This window comes from Salmo trutta, chromosome 39 (genome assembly GCF_901001165.1).
Source record: "Salmo trutta chromosome 39, fSalTru1.1, whole genome shotgun sequence".
Taxonomy (NCBI): domain Eukaryota; kingdom Metazoa; phylum Chordata; class Actinopteri; order Salmoniformes; family Salmonidae; genus Salmo; species Salmo trutta.
The window spans coordinates 1886430-1908914 of NC_042995.1; the positions used below are offsets into that span (position 1 = coordinate 1886430).

Consider the following 22485-nt stretch of genomic DNA (forward strand, 5'->3'; position numbering starts at 1 on the left):
ACCCTGGCCTGTGTCTGTTTCTCCTCACCCTGGCCTGTGTCTGTTTCTCCTCTCCCTCCTCACCCTGGCCTGTGTCTGTTTCTCCTCTCCCTGGCCTGTGTCTGTTTCTCCTCTCCCTCCTCACCCTGGCCTGTGTCTGTTTCTCCTCACCCTGGCCTGTGTCTGTTTCTCCTCTCCCTGGCCTGTGTCTGTTTCTCCTCTCCCTCCTCACCCTGGCCTGTGTCTGTTTCTCCTCACCCTGGCCTGTGTCTGTTTCTCCTCTCCCTGGCCTGTGTCTGTTTCTCCTCTCCCTGGCCTGTGTCTGTTTCTCCTCTCCCTCCTCACCCTGGCCTGTGTCTGTTTCTCCTCTCCCTCCTCTCCCTGGCCTGTGTCTGTTTCTCCTCTCTCCTCTCCCTGGCCTGTGTCTGTTTCTCCTCTCCCTCCTCACCCTGGCCTGTGTCTGTTTCTCCTCTCCCTGGCCTGTGTCTGTTTCTCCTCTCCCTGGCCTGTGTCTGTTTCTCCTCTCTCCTCTCCCTGGCCTGTGTCTGTTTCTCCTCTCCCTCCTCACCCTGGCCTGTGTCTGTTTCTCCTCACCCTGGCCTGTGTCTGTTTCTCCTCTCCCTGGCCTGTGTCTGTTTCTCCTCTCCCTCCTCACCCTGGCCTGTGTCTGTTTCTCCTCTCCCTGGCCTGTGTCTGTTTCTCCTCTCCCTCCTCACCCTGGTCTGTGTCTGTTTCTCCTCACCCTGGCCTGTGTCTGTTTCTGTGGGAAATAATGAAGGGTATATGAAAAGACAACGCCATTGATCAGGTCACACATTTCTATGTGAAGACTCAATAGAGCATTGAAGCCAAATGAAGTTGGTTAGAGGCCCAGTACAGTCAAAAAAAAATGGTTTCATATCTATTTCCACACTGAGGTTGGAATAATACTGTGAAATTGTGAAAATTTTTACTGTAAGAGCTGTCTGAAAAGACCACCTGAATTTCTTCCTGTTTTGGTGGGATGGAGTTTTGGCCTGCCTGTTGACATCAATAAGACAGAGTTCCAAACCTCTCTGCCAATAATAGCTAGTTTTCAGTTTTCCTCTCCCCACTCAGGCCGCTCCCAGGCAGTCCTAGCAAAATTCTTGCTATAGAAATGTCTCTTTGCCAAGAAGCTATTTTTCTTACTTTTTGACCATTTGAATTGAAAACAGTCACAGCAAGGTTCTTAATTGCTACCCAGAAATGATTTGATATTGAGATAAAAACGGCTGCAATGGACCTCCTAAGATGGCTTCTCATGGAGACAACATGCTACTCCAGGAAGTGATGTTGCTAGTTAACTCAGTGCTGCTCACTCTCATTGATTAACTCCAGTAGAAGGCCGAACAGGGTATGCTGCCATTAGCAACTCAATTATCCTTAGAACTTCTTCTGTGTGCTATTTTGAAATAATCGGTTAGAGCACATACATCTGGTATATTAGAAACAATTATTGGTTCCATGATTGTCTTTTAAAAAATTTTTATTTACATGAAGATTGACCACGAAGATCGCAATTTTTCCATTCATTATAATGGGAATCCTGTTTTCTGCTAACAGTGCCTGCAGTACTGCGGTCGGCCTTGAACTTCCGTGGCTTCAATGAGAGGGGGCATTTGTTCTGCCCTGGTGGGAAAGCATGGAAAGGGCCGTAGCCATAGCAATTTAAGACCCTCCACTCCTCGAGGTAGAAAATCTGCAGGTGAAACCATATAAATATAATGAATGGGTTGGACATGGTGAGATTGTAGACTTTTTCAGCTAGCTAGCTACTTCACACGCTGATAATGACTGGTATTACTGTGTGTAGCTATGTTTGCTAGCTAGCTAGCTACCTACATAGACTGTAAAAAGCCCAGAGAGAGATCATTGCGTTATGGGTTTTGTAGTCGGCTTGAGGTGCAAATTCCACAACAATTTTCACATGTTGCTACCAACCTTATTATAACGACAAATTTACACATTTCATCACTCAAAATATTTTGCTCCCATATTAGTGTTATTTAACCTTGTAAATCATATTAATTAGTCGTTTTGAGAGGATTATTCATTTAAGTCATCACTCATTACAGAAGAGACAGATAGAGTGAGGGATGAGAGAGATGGGAAGGAATGGGAGTTATCTATATTTAACAGAGCATGGACTAAGTAAGTCTTTGAAATATCACTCTTCTCCCACTTGTTTCCTGGTTCTAGTTATCGATGGAGAGCAAGGAGAAACGAGAACAGTGGGGCCTCCGCAGCAGCCTCTCTCCTCGGCCCTCCATCTCCCGCGCCTCCACCCCCACCCCACCCTCCTCCTGCTCTCCTCTCCCTCCTCCACCTCTCCCCATCTCTCGCACCTGTTCTCCCCTCCCCCCTCTGCCGATCCTGGGGATCCAACCCCCCGCTCCCACCACCCACCTCTTCCATCCTGGTCCGTCCTCCCATCAGACGCCCGAGAGCCCCGAGGACGAGGACACGACTGCTCTTCTGGGGAGGAACGCAGACACCCTTCTCCACATTTCAGAGGACAATGGGGGCACAGAGAACCCCCTGCTCGCCCCCCTGCTCTCCCCCCGCCGCTCACCCGCCCTGCCCCCCCGCCGCTCCCCCCTCCCCATCTCCCCAGTCGACCTGGACCTGGATGAGTCCCACGTCTGAGAAGCGTCCCTGTAACGTTTCAGTAACGTTTTGTTAAAATTTCAGTAACAAAACTCGTAACGTAACGTTATAACTAGGGCCAGGAGTTTTTCCCTGACTGAACTTGCGTGACCGCACTAGGAAAAAGTCCTGGCCCTAGTTACAAGGCTCTAAACTACAGACGTAGGCTATAACTAGGGCCCGGAGTTTTGACCCTTTAGGTTAGATCACACGGTCCGGCTGGGGAAACTCCTGGCCCTAGTTATGACCCTGGCAGGGTAGCTTCTCTGTGTCGGTCCCCTTCTATATCTTTGGAGTCTGTGTTTAGACATTGAGCTGCCTGATAACTCTGTGTCCTTCTAGCTAACGGAGGTCAGAGGGCGTTTGAAAGATGAGGAACCTGTTGGAATATTCTAAAAATAAAAATGCATCCTCCCTTCCTTGATCTGATCTGACATAAAATGACTGGTGAAATCAGTGCAGTAGAATCCTTGCTCTCACCTATCCAATCACGATAGATTAGTGATTACCTCATGAAAAGAAGGGAGGAAAGCTGCATCTTTAGAGTATTAGAACAGGGCCGAGGACCAATACCTGTTAGTTTTCTCCTCTTTCCCACTCCCCTGCCCCTCTCTCCCCTTCTCTCTCTGCTCTCTTCTGTCCTGTTAGAGCACCAAGATGAAATCCATACTTCACTACATCTACAGTACCAGTGCCAGTACATCCTCACCTCTGACATTTTAACCCATCTCATACCAACGTATTCATATCAAATGCAGAATCAACATGCCTTCTTCACACGTCAGGGTGGATTAATCCATGGTGTCCAACAGGTGATCAAGTGGGACTGTTACTGTTGCTAGGTAGATCACATTCTATTTGTTGTGGTCTATTGACAAGAGAAGGGAGATGTTTCCAGCCATTGGCTGCTACAAACAGACATCCGTTTACCTATAGGTTTACCTTGTCACCTCCCAAGAACTGTTTACAGTGAAGCTGCTGAAGGGTAAACTGTTGACTAGAGAAATGAAATGTATATTAGCTATGATATTATATAATATTATGAAATATATTATATTTAATCCTGAAGACTATTTTAAAGAAAGATTTAATATATATAATTGTCAAAGTATTGCAGAGAGGCATAGTATGTTTATCATTAGGATAATATATTAGTGGCCTCCCAGGTGGCACTGTGGTCTAGGGCACTGCATCGCAGTACTTGAGGCGTCACTACAGACCCGGGTTCGATCCCAGGCTGTGTCACAACCGGCCGTGACCGGGAGTCCCATAGGGCGGCGCACAATTGGCCCAGCGAGTGTCTGGGTTAGGGGAGGGTTTGGCCGGGGGGGCTTTACTTGGCTCATTGCGCTCTAGCAACTCCTTGTGGCGGGCCGGGCACCTGCAGGCTGATACAGACGTCAGTTGAACGGTGTTTCTTCTGACACATTGGTGCATCTGGCTTCCGGGTTAAGTAAGTGGGAGTTAAGGAGCGTGGTTTGGCTGCTAATGTTTCAGACAGACATCCGTTTACCTATAGGTTGACCTTGTCACTTTCCAAGAACTGTTTACAGTGAAGCTGCTGAGAAAAAGGGGGATAAACCGGAATGTTTATTTATTAATAGATGGATAGATTGACATAATTATTTATATTTAATATTTATAAAATATTTATCCTCTTGGAGTTTCTAGGTTCGATTTATTGACAATTGACACACTGAGTGGTTGTTATTTTCCTGTGGAGGTTGAGTCTGTTAGATGTGAAGTGGTTCTTTATGGAGGTTGAGTCTGTTAGATGAGAAGAGGTTCTTTATGGAGGTTGAGTCTGTTAGATGAGAAGAGGTTATTTATGGAGGTTGAGTCTTAGATGAGAAGAGATTCTTTATGGAGGTTGAGTCTGTTAGATGAGAAGAGGTTCTTTATGGAGGTTGAGTCTGTTAGATGAGAAGAGGTTCTTTATGGAGGTTGAGTCTGTTAGATGAGAAGAGGTTCTTTATGGAGGTTGAGTCTGTTAGATGTGAAGAGGTTCTTTATGGAGGTTGAGTCTGTTAGATGAGAAGAGGTTCTTTATGGAGGTTGAGTCTGTTAGATGTGAAGAGGTTCTTTATGGAGGTTGAGTCTGTTAGATGAGAAGAGGTTCTTTATGGAGGTTGAGTCTGTTAGATGAGAAGAGGTTCTTTATGGAGGTTGAGTCTGTTAGATGAGAAGAGGTTCTTTATGGAGTTTGAGTCTTAGATGAGAAGAGGTTCTTTATGGAGGTTGAGTCTGTTAGATGAGAAGAGGTTCTTTATGGAGGTTGAGTCTGTTAGATGAGAAGAGGTTCTTTATGGAGGTTGAGTCTGTTAGATGAGAAGAGGCTCTTTATGGAGGTTGAGTCTGTTAGGTGAGAAGAGGTTCTTTATGGAGGTTGAGTCTGTTAGATGAGAAGAGGCTCTTTATGGAGGTTGAGTCTGTTAGATGAGAAGAGTCCAAAGCGCTATAAGTGGGGCAGGTCATACTTGGAAGCCAATCCTAACATCAACTGAAGTAAAATTAGGGTCTCCGTATAGCTGAGGTTCAGCATTGTAGCACGCTTGAAATGTGGAGGTAGTTTCAGATTGAGCCGACATAATATGCGTTTGCTGTGAATGCAGTCTCCACTAATGCGGGAAATGTTGCATTTAAATGTCAAACAAGCTACTAGACTGAACTTCTGCGATATGGATTGAGTCCAGCCCTTAGTTTCCCATTGACATCAATACACGACTAAGTGGACACTTTGTAAAGTTAGGTTTCGCCCCTTTGAGGATAATGGTCTTGTTCTAGTATGATGAATGTAAAACTACCATACCATACCACAACTAACTGCTCACTGGGCACAGACGTCACTTCAACGGTTAAAAGTTGGGTAAAAATATGTTGATTCAACGTCATCACATTGATTCTTTTGGTTGAAATGACGTGGAAACAGTGTTGATACAACCAGTTTTTGCCCAGTGTATGGATGTTGTTTTATGTGTAACCAAATCCATGTTTTGTTTTGAATAGCTTCCAAAGTAATACTGACCTTCTGTTGTACTGAAAGCATCATGCATAAAGAATAGGTAACTGGTTATGGGCACCGAAGTATTATTAGTATGTCCCAGTAATGTCATAGAGTTTATAATGCTGCTTTTTATTGTTGTGTTTTCAATGTCTTGAAGAAAGGTTTCTAGTACTCAAAACATTATGGCAACAAGATCCCTGATTCTGAGTTGTAGCAGTTAGGATACCTCCTTGTTCAACTTATGCCTTAAACTAGAGAACTGGGAGGACCCCTCCAGCTCCTTGATAATGGTCTGTTCCCTGACTGAGGTCCCCTTATGTGCCATGGGGCTTGGTACAGTCCAAACCTGAGATGGGTGTGCTGCAGTCTACTATCTTCTGGTTAATGTTTGTTTTGCACCAGATCAGTGAAAAGAGGATGTAGTTATGAACTATACTGTGTAAAAACATTAGGAACAACTTCCTAATATTGAGTTGCACCCCCTTTCCCCCTCAAAACAGCTTCAATTCGTCGAGGCATGGACTCTGAAAGTTGTTGAAAGCATTCCACAGAGGTGCTGGCCCCTGTTGACTCCAATGCTTCCCACAGTTGTATCAAGTTGCCTGGATGTCCTTTGGGTGGTGGACCATTCTTGATACACATGGGAAACTGTTGGGCGTGAAAACCCCAGAAACGTTGCAGTTCTTGACACAAGCCGGTACGCCTGGCACCTACTACCATATCCCCTTGAAAGGCATCGTTAGAGCGGTTATCAGATCTATAGTGCCCATATCGTTAGAGGGGTTATCAGATCTATAGTACCCATATCGTTAGAGGGGTTATCAGATCTATAGTATCCATATCGTTAGAGGGGTTATCAGATCTATAGTGCCCATATCGTTAGAGGGGTTATCAGGTCTATAGTGCCCATATCGTTAGAGGGGTTATCAGGTCTATAGTGCCCATATCGTTAGAGGGGTTATCAGGTCTATAGTGCCCATATCGTTAGAGGGGTTATCAGATCTATAGTGCCCATATCGTTAGAGGGGTTATCAGATCTATAGTGCCCATATCGTTAGAGGGGTTATCAGGTCTATAGTACCCATATCGTTAGAGGGGTTATCAGGTCTATAGTACCCATATCGTTAGAGGGGTTATCAGGTCTATAGTACCCATATCGTTAGAGGGGTTATCAGGTCTATAGTGCCCATATCGTTAGAGGGGTTATCAGATCTATAGTGCCCATATCGTTAGAGGGGTTATCAGATCTATAGTGCCCATATCGTTAGAGGGGTTATCAGGTCTATAGTACCCATATCGTTAGAGGGGTTATCAGATCTATAGTGCCCATATCGTTAGAGGGGTTATCAGATCTATAGTACCCATATCGTTAGAGGGGTTATCAGATCTATAGTACCAATATCGTTTGAGGGGTTATCAGATCTATAGTGCCCATATCGTTAGAGGGGTAATCAGATCTATAGTACCCATATCGTTAGAGGGGTTATCAGGTCTATAGTGCCCATATCGTTAGAGGGGTTATCAGGTCTATAGTACCCATATCGTTAGAGGGGTTATCAGATCTATAGTACCCATATCGTTAGAGGGGTTATCAGGTCTATAGTACCCATATCGTTAGAGGGGTTATCAGGTCTATAGTGCCCATATCGTTAGAGGGGTTATCAGATCTATAGTACCCATATCGTTAGAGGGGTTATCAGATCTATAGTACCCATATCGTTAGAGGGGTTATCAGGTCTATAGTACCCATATCGTTAGAGGGGTTATCAGGTCTATAGTGCCCATATCGTTAGAGGGGTTATCAGGTCTATAGTGCCCATATCGTTAGAGGGGTTATCAGATCTATAGTACCCATATCGTTAGAGGGGTTATCAGATCTATAGTACCCATATCGTTAGAGGGGTTATCAGGTCTATAGTACCCATATCGTTAGAGGGGTTATCAGGTCTATAGTGCCCATATCGTTAGAGGGGTTATCAGATCTATAGTGCCCATATCGTTAGAGGGGTTATCAGGTCTATAGTACCCATATCGTTAGAGGGGTTATCAGGTCTATAGTACCCATATCGTTAGAGGGGTTATCAGATCTATAGTACCCATATCGTTAGAGGGGTTATCAGGTCTATAGTACCCATATCGTTAGAGGGGTTATCAGGTCTATAGTACCCATATCGTTAGAGGGGTTATCAGGTCTATAGTACCCATATCGTTAGAGGGGTTATCAGATCTATAGTGCCCATATCGTTAGAGGGGTTATCAGGTCTATAGTAACCCATATCGTTAGAGGGGTTATCAGATCTATAGTGCCCATATCGTTAGAGGGGTTATCAGATCTATAGTGCCCATATCGTTAGAGGGGTTATCAGGTCTATAGTGCCCATATCGTTAGAGGGGTTATCAGGTCTATAGTGCCCATATCGTTAGAGGGGTTATCAGGTCTATAGTACCCATATCGTTAGAGGGGTTATCAGATCTATAGTGCCCATATCGTTAGAGGGGTTATCAGATCTATAGTGCCCATATCGTTAGAGGGGTTATCAGGTCTATAGTGCCCATATCGTTAGAGGGGATTCTATTTCTATGATAGTATCACTGTGGTTCATTCTAGAACCCACGGGGATAGTACAAAGTATATTATAAAGTATAAGCCAATTATACTATAGGCGACATATTCGGGTGTCCCTGTGGACGTGTGTTGTCTTGTCAGTGCTAACGGTCAGTGTCTGTCCGTGTGTGTAGTGCCAATGCTCTCTGCTGCTGAGCTGTCTTTGTGCAGATGCTTTCTGGGAGGTTGGCATGAAGACTTATTCATCAAACTTGCCATACATTCCAAAGTCATCTGCATTCTGCAGTTTGTCCCATGTAATGCACTGTTGAAGTGCCCTAATTGAAACTGGAACTGTTTTGGATGAGAGATCTATTTAGGATTGTAAAATGTCTAACTTTTCCAAAATAACCAGGTTTTCCAGAAATCTTTGTTGGAGGATTCCAGATTTCTTGTTTATTACTTTCTGATTCCTTGACTCTTCCAACTAGTATATCAGGAGTTTGAGGAAAGTTACCAGAATATGGAGACCCTAGTTGTATTGCATTGTCAGTTGCAATTTGTAGTACCGGTAACACACTGTATTGCTTTAAACATAATCAGAAAATGATCTTTTAGATGATTACCAACTCATAGCTAACGCTAACATTCTGTGGCCAATTTGTTCATTGATGATGTTCGTCGCAATGAAATATGTTTCTAGTTTGTTTAGTTTAGTTCTATTTCTTACATGTTATGGAGGATAGCTGGATCTGTGTTGTTCTGGCTCTGGGAATAACCTTTCCGTAAACTAGGAAGTTTACCTCAAAGTCCTATCCACATGCTAGGGGCGGCAGGTAGCCTAGTGGTTAGAGCGTTGGACTAGTAACTGAAAGGTTGCAAGATCGAATCCCCGAGCTGACAAGGTAAAAAAAAGCTGTCGTTCTGCCCCTGAACAAGGCAGTTAACCCACTGTTCCTAGGCCGTCATTGAAAATAAGAGTTTGTTCTTAACTGACTTGGCTAGTTAAATAAAGATAACATGCTGTATGGTGGAGCTGTGAGATATTCAGAAGTGTGTGTGTCAAATGCAGGGGCCCCCAGGGGTGGAAAGCAGTGGAGGCTGGTGGAAGGAGCTATAGGAAGTCAGGCTCATTGTAATGGCAGGAATGTAACCATGTTTGACTCTGTTCCATTCCAGCTATTGTCCTCCTATAGCTCCTCCCACCAGACTCCTCAGGTGGAAATGACACATTATGGCCTATATTATGATATTTTATTTCTCCAAATATATATTAACAACAGCATTTGTTCATTAGCCTCATATTCAATCATTGTTCCATCGACATATTTTTTCCTCTGTGTGACTCTGAAATATATTGTATTATATACTTAAGATATTTATTTCAAATTATTGTCTTGTCCTGTGTTCTCAATCTATTCTAAAATATAGCTACCGGTATATCAAAGTATTTATGTAATATTTAAAGAATAAATGGATATTGTTGTATACAATGTTATTTATTTTCCAGCCCTCATTTTTTCCTTCTCTTGTAACATCTTGAACTAACTGTCACTAACTGCCAACTAAATGTCAGTTTAGAGGGCATTTACTGTAGTTCAGATGAAACTACCACACAATCACCCACAGATGGCAGTAGAAAGGATGCTCTGAGACAATTTCCTGTTTGGAGTTGATTAAAGGAAGGGCCTGGCTCTCTTTGGTTAAAGACTTCAACAGTGCCGGTCAGAGGTCAGAAGCTGGAGAAGGTAAGCCCATATACAGTCAGTAAACTAAGCAGACCAGACCCAGCTGCTAATGCATTGGTGCCTACGGGAGAGCCACCCCTTAAGCAGACTGGAACTGTGACCAAGCTTCCTGCATTGAGGTACACAGACCATACCTGTCCACTAACTCTCAACTCTTATTCACGTCTTCTTCAAACACTATCAGGTTATACTGTATATACTGTAGACCCTAGAGGGCTCTTCAACTCTGGTCCTGGAGGGCCCAAACACTTGTTTTTGTTTCTACCTGGTAATGAATTACACTCACCTGGTTAGGGGTGGACTGGGACCAGATATTGTCTCTGACATTTGTAACACCATTTTTTCCTCGATACCACCACACCGACACTATTTTTTCCTTGAAGCCCCCATTATTAACCAAATAATGATCATTTTGCGGAAAGAAAAAAAAATAAAGTTAGACAGGCCCACTGGGCTAAAAATGGACCAACCCATATGGCATTTGTCTGAAATGCCAGATGGCCAGTCCGTTCCTGCAACTGATGTCCCAGGTCTGAAACAGTCCCTGATTAGAATGAAAGGATGAAAACCAGAAGTGTTTCGGCCCTCCAGGACCAGAGTTGAACAGCCCAGGGCCCTAAACAAAGCGTTGAACAGCCCAGGACCCTAAAAGAGTTGAACAGCCCAGGACCCTAACAAAGAGTTGAACAGCCCAGGGCCCTAAACAAAGAGTTGAACAGCCCAGGGCCCTAAAAAGAGTTGAACAGCCCAGGACCCTAACAAAGGGTTGAACAGCCCAGGGCCCTAAACAAAGAGTTGAACAGCCCAGGGCCCTAAACAAAGAGTTGAACAGCCCAGGGCCCTAACAAAGCGAGTGTGGGCTTTTCAGTAGTCTGGCTAACTAGTTTCATAACATAGCCCTCAACCTGCTGTCTACATATACCCTAATACCCTCATAGTGGGTTACCTCAACCTGCTGTCTCCATATACCATCATAGTGGGTCAACCTCAACCTGCTGTCTCCATATACCATCATAGTGGGTTTACCTCAACCTGCTGTCTACATATACCCTCATAGTGGGTTTACCTCAACCTGCTGTCTCCATATACCCTCATAGTGGGGTCAACCTCAACCTGCTGTCTACATATACCCTCATAGTGGGTTTACCTCAACCTGCTGTCTCCATATACATCATAGTGGGTTTACCTCACCTGCTGTCTCCATATACCCTCATAGTGGGGTCAACCTCAACCTGCTGTCTCCATATACCATCATAGTGGGTCAACCTCAACCTGCTGTCTCCATATACCATCATAGTGGGTTTACCTCAACCTGCTGTCTCCATATACCATCATAGTGGGTTTACCTCAACCTGCTGTCTCCATATACCATCATAGTGGGTTTACCTCAACCTGCTGTCTCCATATACCCTCATAGTGGGTTTACCTCAACCTGCTGTCTCCATATACCATCATAGTGGGTTTACCTCAACCTGCTGTCTCCATATACCATCATAGTGGGTTACCTCAACCTGCTGTCTGCATATACCATCATAGTGGGTTTACCTCAACCTGCTGTCTGCATATACCATCATAGTGGGTTTACCTCAACCTGCTGTCTGCATATACCATCATAGTGGGTTTACCTCAACCTGCTGTCCCATATACCCTCATAGTGGGTCAACCTCAACCTGCTGTCTCCATATACCCTCATAGTGGGTTTACCTCAACCTGCTGTCTCCATATACCCTCATAGTGGGTTTACCTCAACCTGCTGTCTCCATATACCATCATAGTGGGTTTACCTCAACCTGCTGTCTCCATATACCCTCACAACATCATACTGGGCCAACATAAAATGTGTGGTAGCCTGAGGAACCGTAGCTGTAGGAATATGGTAGAAGACAATATTTTTATTAAAACCAGAAAGCTGAATACACAATGCAGTATAACTGTTATCTCAGTTCAACTTGGATAAGAATGTACATGAATGATGATCAAATCTGACCTTAAATCACATTATTACTGCACGTCACAATGTACAAATAGGAGGTTTTCTTTGAGAAACTATGATTAAATTAGTGAGTTAATATTTTGGGCTTCAACCAACAAACACCAGGTTAGGGTTCACTGTTGTTAATATATTTACATAGATGGACACGTCAAAGTATATAATATTCTTATATACATGTACCTCGACATTTTCTGAAATAATATCTTCTTCAATATTCACATACCAGACATTATGATATCATGTGCTTTAAGCAGAGAAAAGGCAAGAAGTCCTTTGACAGTTGATTCAGTTTCTTTTCCAGTTCATAGAGGTAAACCAAGGTAACAGCAGCATACTGATAAGTGACGTCACGCTGCTTGCTTAGCGAGTACCGCTTCCTCCTGATCGGGCTCACACCGATGCTCGAACCCAGGACATCTGCTTCGCTAGCCCACGTGACCGCCCTCCCGAAGCGTCTTACCAGTCTGCGCCTTTGAAGCGTTAACAATTTGGCTGCGCAAGTGGTGACATTTCAGGCTAAAGGAGTAAGTTTCCCACATCCCCCATGTGCTACACTCTCACCATACGACCTTTATCCCGCTGATACTTACACACGTTCTCTTAATAAACAAACCTTTATCCCGCTGATACTACACACATGTTCTCTTAATAAACAAACCTTTATCCCACTGACACTACACATGTTCTCTTAATAAACAAACCTTTATTCTGCTGATACTACACACATGTTCTCTTAATAAACAAACCTTTATTCTGCTGATACTACACACATGTTCTCTTAATAAACAAACCTTTATCCTGCTGATACTACACATGTTTCTCTTAATAAACAAACCTTTATCCCACTGACACTACACACATGTTCTCTTAATAAACAAACCTTCATCCCGCTGATACTACACACATGTTCTCTTAATGAACAAACCTTTATCCCATGACACTTCACACATGTTCTCTTAATAAACAAACCTTTATCCCGCTGACACTAACACATGTTCTCTTAATAAACAAACCTTTATTCTGCTGATACTACACACATGTTCTCTTAATAACAAACCTTTACCCCTGCTGATACAACACACATGTTCTCTTAATAAACAAACCTTATCCCACTGATACTACACACATGTTCTCTTAATAAACAAACCTTTATCCCACTGACACTACACATGTTCTCTTAATAAACAAACCTTTATTCTGCTGATACTACACACATGTTCTCTTAATAAACAAACCTTTATCCCGCTGATACTACACATGTTCTCTTAATAAACAAACCTTTATCCCGCTGATACTACACACATGTTCTCTTAATAAACAAACCTTTATCCTGCTGATACTACACACTGTTCTCTTAATAAAACAAACCTTTATCCCGCTGATACTACACACATGTTCTCTTAATAAACAAACCTTTATCCCGCTGATACTACACACATGTTCTCTTAATAAACAAACCTTATCCTGCTGATACTACACACATGTTCTCTTAATAAACAAACCTTTATCCTGCTGATACTACACATGTTCTCTTAATAAACACACCTTTATCCTGCTGATACTACACAGTTCTCTTAATAAACAAACCTTATCCCGCTGATACTACACATGTTCTCTTAATAAACAAACCTTTATCCCGGCTGATACTACACACATGTTCTCTTAATAAACAAACCTTTATCCCACTGACACTACACACATGTTCTCTTAATAACAAACCTTTATCCCGCTGATACTACACACATGTTCTCTTAATAAACAAACCTTTATCCCATGACACTACACACATGTTCTCTTAATAAACAAACCTTTATCCCGCTGATACTACACACATTTCTCTTAATAAACAAACCTTATCCCACTGACACTACACATGTTCTCTTAATAAACAAAACCTTTATCCCACTGATACTACCATGTTCTCTTAATAAAACAAACCTTTATCCCGGCTTATACTACACACATGTTCTCTAATAAACAAACCTTTATCCTGCTGATACTACACTGTTCCTTTAATAACAAACCTTTATCCCGCTGATACTACACACTGTTCTCTTAATAAACAAACCTTTATCCCGCTGATACTACACATGTTCTCTTAATAACAAACCTTATCCTGCTGATACTACACCATGTTCTCTTAATAAACAAACCTTTATCCCGCTGATACTACACACATGTTCTCTTAATAAACACACCTTTATCCCGCTGATACTACACATGTTCTCTTAAAAACAAACCTTTATCCCTGCTGATACTACAACACATGTTCTCTTAATAAACAAACCTTTATCCCGCTGATACACACACATGTTCTCTTAATAAACAAACCTTTATCCTGCTGATACTACACACTGTTCTCTTAATAAACAAACCTTTATCCTGCTGATACTACACATGTTTCTCTTAATAAACAAACCTTTATCCTGCTGATACTACACATGTTCATCTTAATAAACAAAACCTTTATCCCGCTGATACTACACATTTTCTCTTAATAAACAAACCTGTATCCCGCTGATACTACACACATGTTCTCTTAATAACAAACCTTTATCCCACTGACCTACACATGTTCTCTTAATAAACAAACCTTTATTCTGCTGGATACTACACACATGTTCTCTTAATAAACAAACCTTATTCCCGCTGATACTACACATGTTCTCTTAATAAAACAAACCTTTATCCCGCTGATACTACACACATGTTCTCTTAATAAACAAACCTTTATCCCACTGACACTACACACATGTTCTCTTAATAAACAAACCTTTATCCCGCTGATACTACACACATGTTCTCTTAATAAACAAACCTTTATCCCACTGATACTACACACATGTTCTCTTAATAAACAAACCTTTATCCCGCTGATACTACACACATGTTCTAATAAACAAACCTTTATCCCACTGACACTACACATGTTCTCTTAATAAACAAACCTTTATCTGCTGATACTACACAGTTATCTTAATAAACAAACCTTTATCCCGCTGATACTACACATGTTCTCTTAATAAACAAACCTTTATCCCACTGACACTACACACATGTTCTCTTAATAAACAAACCTTTATCCCGTGATACTACACACATGTTCTCTTAATAAAAAACCTTTATCCCACTGATACTACACACATGTTCTTTAATAAAAAACCTTTATCCCACTGACACTACACACATGTTCTCTTAATAACAAACCTTTATCCCGCTGGATACTACACACATGTTCTCTTAATAAACACAACCTTTATTCTGCTGAATACTACACACATGTTCTCTTAATAAACAAACCTTATCCTGCTGATACTACACACATGTTCTCTTAATAAACAAAACCTTTATCCCGCTGATACTACACACATGTTCTCTTAATAAACAAACCTTTATCCTGCTGATACTACACACATGTTCTCTTAATAAACAACCTTTATCCTGCTGATACTACACACATGTTCTCTTAATAAACAAACCTTTATCCTGCTGATACTACACATGTTCTCTTAATAAACAAACCTTTATCCTGCTGATACTACAACATGTTCTCTTAATAAACAAACCTTTATCCCGCTGATACTACACAGTTCTCTTAATAAACAAACCTTATCCCGCTGATACTACACACATGTTCTCTTAATAAACAAACCTTTACCCTGCTGATACAACACACATGTTCTCTTAATAAACAAACCTTTATCCACTGATACTACACACATGTTCTCTTAATAAACAAACCTTTATCCCACTGACACTACACATGTTCTCTTAATAAACAAACCTTTATTCTGCTGATACTACACACATGTTCTCTTAATAACCAAACCTTTATCCCGCTGATACTACACATGTCTCTTAATAAACAACCTTTATCCCGCTGATACTACACACATGTTCTCTTAATAAACAAACCTTTATCCCACTGACACTACAACACATGTTGCTCTTAATAAACAAACCTTTTATCCCGCTGATACTACACACATGTTCTCTTAATAAACAAACCTTTATCCCATGACACTACACACATGTTCTCTTAATAAACAAACCTTTATCCCGCTGATACTACACACATGTTCTCTTAATAAACAAACCTTTATCCCACTGACACTACACATGTTCTCTTAATAAACAAACCTTTATTCTGCTGATACTACACATGTTCTCTTAATAAACAAACCTTTATCCCGCTGATACTACACATGTTCTCTTAATAAACAAACCTTTATCCCGCTGATACTACACATGTTCTCTTAAAACAAACCTTTATCCCGCTGATACTACACATGTTCTCTTAATAAACAAACCTTTATCCCACTGATACTACACTGTTCTCTTAATAAACAAACCTTTATCCCACTGATACTACACATGTTCTCTTAATAAACAAACCTTTATCCCGCTGATACTACACACATGTTCTCTTAATAACAAAACCTTTATCCCGCTGATACTACAAATGTTCTCTTAATAACAAACCTTTATCCTGCTGATACTACACACATGTTCTCTTAATAAACAAACCTTTATCCCGCTGATACTACAACATGTTCTCTTAATAAACAAACCTTTATCCCGCTGATACTACACATGTTCTCTTAATAAACAAACCTTTATCCTGCTGATACTACACACATGTTCTCTTAATAAACAAACCTTTATCCCGCTGATACTACACATGTTCTCTTAATAAACAAACCTTTATCCTGCTGATACTACACACATGTTCTCTTAATAAACAAACCTTTATCCTGCTGATACTACACACATGTTCTCTTAATAAACAAACCTTTATCCCGCTGATACTACACATGTTCTCTTAATAAACAAACCTTTATCCTGGATACTACACATGTTCTCTTAATAAACAAACCTTATCCCGCTGATACACATGTTCTCTTAATAAACAAACCTGTATCCCGCTGATACTACACACATGTTCTCTTAATAAACAAACCTTTATCCCACTGACACTACACATGTTCTCTTAATAAACAAACCTTTATTCTGCTGATACTACACACATGTTCTCTTAAAAACAAACCTTTATCCCGCTGATACTACACATGTTCTCTTAATAAACAAACCTTTATCCCGCTGATACTACACACATGTTTCTTAATAAACAACCTTTATCCCACTGACACTACACACATGTTCTCTTAAAACAAACCTTTATCCCGCTGATACTACACACATGTTCTTAATAAACAAACCTTTATCCCACTGACACTACACACATGTTCTCTTAATAAACAAACCTTTATCCCGCTGATACTACACATGTTCTCTTAATAAACAAACCTTTATCCCGCTGATACTACACACATGTTCTCTTAATAAACAAACCTTTATCCTGCTGATACTACACATGTTCTCTTAATAAACAAACCTTTATCCCGCTGACTACACACATGTTCTCTTAATAAACAAACCTTTATCCTGCTGATACTACACACAGTTTCTTAATAAACAAACCTTTATCCTGCTGATACTACACACATGTTCTCTTAATAAACAAACCTTATCCTGCTGATACTACACATGTTCTCTTAATAAACAAACCTTATCTGCTGATACTACACATGTTCTCTTAATAAACAAACCTTTATCCCGCTGATACTACACATGTTCTCTTAATAAACAAACCTTTATCCCGCTGATACTACACACATGTTCTCTTAATAAACAAACCTTTATCCCACTGACACTACACACATGTTCTCTTAATAAACAAACCTTTATCCGCTGATACTACACACATGTTCTCTTAATAAACAAACCTTTATCCCATGACACTACACACATTTCTCTTAATAAACAAACCTTTATCCCGCTGATACTACACACATGTTCTCTTAATAAACAAACCTTTATCCCACTGACACTACACATGTTCTCTTATAAACAAACCTTTATCCCACTGATACTACACATGTTCTCTTAATAAACAACCTTTATCCCGCTGATACTACACACATGTTCTCTTATAAACAAACCTTTATATGCTGATACTACACATGTTCTCTTAATAAACAAACCTTTATCCCGCTGATACTACACACATGTTCTCTTAATAAACAAACCTTTATCCCGCTGATACTACACATGTTCTCTTAATAAACAAACCTTTATCCCGCTGATACTACACACATGTTCTCTTAATAAACAAACCTTTATCCCGCTGATACTACACACATGTTCTCTTAATAAACAAACCTTTATTCCGCTGATACTACACATGTTCTCTTAATAAACAAACCTTTATCCTGCTGATACTACACACATGTTCTCTTAATAAACAAACCTTTATCCCGCTGATATACACACATGTTCTCTTAATAAACAAACCTTTATCCTGCTGATACTACACACATGTTCTCTTAATAAACAAACCTTTATCCTGCTGATACTACACATGTTCTCTTAATAAACAAACCTTTATCCTGCTGATACTACACATGTTCTCTTAATAAACAAACCTTATCCCGCTGATACTACACATGTTCTCTTAATAAACAAACCTGTATCCCGCTGATAACACACATGTTCTCTTAATAAACAAACCTTTATCCCACTGACACTACACATGTTCTCTTAATAAACAAACCTTATTCTGCTGATACTACACACATGTTCTCTTAATAAACAAACCTTTATCCCGCTGATACACATGTTCTCTTAATAAACAAACCTTTATCCCGCTGATAACACACATGTTCTCTTAATAAACAAACCTTTATCCACTGACACTACACACATGTTCTCTAAAACAAACCTTTATCCCGCTGATACTACACACATGTTCTCTTAATAAACAAACCTTTATCCCACTGACACTACACACATGTTCTCTTAATAAACAAACCTTTATCCCGCTGATACTACACACATGTTCTCTTAAAACAAACCTTTATCCCACTGACACTACACATGTTCTCTAATAAACAAACCTTTATTCTGCTGATACTACACACATGTTATCTTAATAAACAAACCTTTATCCCGCTGATACTACACATGTTCTTAAAAACAAACCTTTATCCCATGACACTACACACATGTTCTCTTAATAAACAAACCTTTATCCCGCTGATACTACACACATGTTCTCTTAATAAAAAACCTTTATCCCACTGATACTACACACATGTTCTCTTATAAAAAACCTTTATCCCACTGACACTACACACATGTTCTCTTAATAAACAAACCTTTATCCGCTGATACTACACACATGTTCTCTTAATAAACAAACCTTTATTCGCTGATACTACACACATGTTCTCTTAATAAACAAACCTTTATCCTGCTGATACACACATTCTCTTAATAAACAAACCTTTATCCCGCTGATACTACACACATGTTCTCTTAATAAACAAACCTTTATCCTGCTGATACTACACACATGTTCTCTTAATAAACAAACCTTTATCCTGCTGATACTACACACATGTTCTCTTATAAACAAACCTTTATCCTGCTGAATACACATGTTCTCTTAATAAACAAACCTTTATCCTGCTGATACTACACATGTTCTCTTAATAAACAAACCTTTATCCCGCTGATACTACACATGTTCTCTTAATAAACAAACCTTTATCCCGCTGATACACACATGTTCTCTTAATAAACAAACCTTTACCCTGCTGATACAACACACATGTCTCTTAATAAACAAACCTTTATCCCACTGATACTACACACATTCTCTTAATAAACAAACCTTATCCCACTGACACTACACATGTTCTCTTAATAAACAAACCTTTATTCTGCTGATACTACACACATGTTCTCTTAATAAACAACCTTTATCCCGCTGATATACACATGTTCTCTTAATAAACAAACCTTTATCCCGCTGATTACTACACACATGTTCTCTTAATAAAACAACCTTTATCCCACTGACACTACACACATGTTCTCTTAATAAACAAACCTTTATCCCGCTGATACTACACACATGTTCTCTTAATAAACAAACCTTTATCCCATGACACTACACACATGTTCTCTTAATAAACAAACCTTTATCCCGCTGATACTACACACATGTTCTCTTAATAAACAAACCTTTATCCCACTGACACTACACATGTTCTCTTAATAAACAAACCTTTGTTCTGCTGATATACACACAGTTCTCTTAATAAACAAACCTTTATCCCGCTGAATACACATGTTCTCTTAATAAACAAACCTTTATCCCGCTGATACACACATGTTCTCTTAATAACAAAACCTTTATCCCGCTGATACTACACACCTGTTCTCTAATAAACAAACCTTTATCCCACTGATAACACATGTTCTCTTAATAAACAAACCTTTATCCCACTGATACTACACATGTTCTCTTAATAAACAAACCTTTATCCCGCTGATACTACACACATGTTCTCTTAATAAACAAACCTTTATCCCGCTGATACTACAAATGTTCTCTTAATAAACAAACCTTTATCCTGCTGATACTACACACATGTTCTCTTAATAAACAAACCTTTATCCCGCTGATACTACACACATGTTCTCTTAATAAACAAACCTTTATCCGCTGATACTACACATGTTCTCTTAATAAACAAACCTTTATCCTGCTGATACTACACACATGTTCTCTTAATAAACAAACCTTTATCCCGCTGATACTACACACATGTTCTCTTAATAAACAAACCTTTATCCTGCTGATACTACACACATGTTCTCTTAATAAACAAACCTTTATCCTGCTGATACTACACACAATTCTCATAAACACAACCTTTATCCTGCTGATACTACACATGTTCTCTTAATAAACAAACCTTTATCCTGCTGATACTACACATGTTCTCTTAATAAAAAACCTTTATCCCGCTGATACTACACATGTTCTCTTAATAAACAACCTGTATCCCGCTGATACTACACACATGTTCTCTTAATAAACAAACCTTTATCCCACTGACACTACACTGTTCTCTTAATAAACAAACCTTTATTCTGCTGATACTACACACATGTTCTCTTAATAAACAAACCTTTATCCCGCTGATACTACACATGTTCTCTTAATAAAAAACCTTTATCCCGCTGATACTACACACATGTTCTCTTAATAAACAAACCTTTATCCCACTGACATACACACATGTTCTCTTAATAAACAAACCTTTATCCCGCTGATACTACACACATGTTCTCTTAATAAACAAACCTTTATCCCACTGACACTACACACACATGTTCTCTTATAAAACAAACCTTTATCCCGCTGATACTACACACATGTTCTCTTAATAAACAAACCTTATCCCACTGACACTACACATGTTCTCTTAAAACAAACCTTTATTCTGCTGATACTACACACATGTTATCTTAATAAAACAACCTTTATCCCGCTGATACTACACATGTTCTCTTAATAAACAAACCTTTATCCCACTGACACTACACACATGTTCTCTTAATAACAAACCTTTATCCCGCTGATACTACACACATGTTCTTAATAAAAACCTTTATCCCACTGATACTACACACATGTTCTCTTAAAAACAAACCTTATCCTGCTGATACTACACACACGTTCTCTTAATAAATAAACCTTTATCCCGCTGATACTACACATGTTCTCTTAAAAACAAACCTTTATCCCACTGATACACATGTTCTCTTAATAAACAAACCTTTATCCCGCTGATACTACACACATGTTCTCTTAATAAACAAACCTTTATCTAATAAACAAACCTTTATCCCGCTGATACTACACCACATGTTCTTTAATAAACAAACCTTTATCCTGCTGATACTACACACATGTTCTCTAATAAACAAACCTTTATCCTGCTGATACTTCACACATGTTCTCTTAATAAACAAACCTTTATCCTGCTGATACTACACATGTTCTCTTAATAAACAAACCTTTATCCTGCTGATACTACACATGTTCTCTTAATAAACAAACCTTTATCCCACTGATACTACACACATGTTCTCTAATAAACAACCTTATCCCACTGATACTACACACATGTTCTCTTAATAAACAAACCTTTATCCTGCTGATACTACACATGTTCTTAATAAACAAACCTTTATCCCACTGATACTACACACATGTTCTCTTAATAAACAAACCTTTATCCTGCTATACTACACACGTTCTCTTAATAAACAAACCTTTATCCCACTGATACTACACACATGTTCTCTTAATAAACAAACCTTTATCCCGCTGATACTCACACATGTCTCTTAATAAACAAACCTTTATCCCGCTGATACTACACATGTTCTCTTAATAAACAAACCTTTATCCGCTGATACTACACATGTTCTCTTAATAAACAAACCTTTATCCGCTGATACTACACACGTTCTTAATAAACAAACCTTTATCCCACTGATACTACACATGTTCTCTTATAAACAAACCTTTATCCCGCTGATACTACACACATGTTCTCTTAATAAACAAACCTTTATCCACTGATACTACACACATGTTCTCTAATAAACCAACACAAGGAGATATGTT

At 39.8% G+C, this 22485-nt stretch overlaps 2 protein-coding genes across 2 annotated transcripts in view; one reads left to right on the top strand and one right to left on the bottom strand.

The window, feature by feature from the left end:
- LOC115179225 (protein unc-80 homolog) overlaps positions 1 to 2646 on the top strand; it is a 116659-nt gene extending 114013 nt beyond the window's left edge. The window contains 1 exon segment of the mRNA XM_029740617.1: positions 2200 to 2646. Within this exon segment, the coding sequence (XP_029596477.1) occupies positions 2200 to 2646 (447 nt within the window).
- Positions 1 to 22485, bottom strand: part of LOC115179851 (sorting nexin-4-like) — a 95057-nt gene that overhangs the window by 35656 nt on the left and 36916 nt on the right. The gene's annotated exons all lie outside the window — the stretch shown is intronic.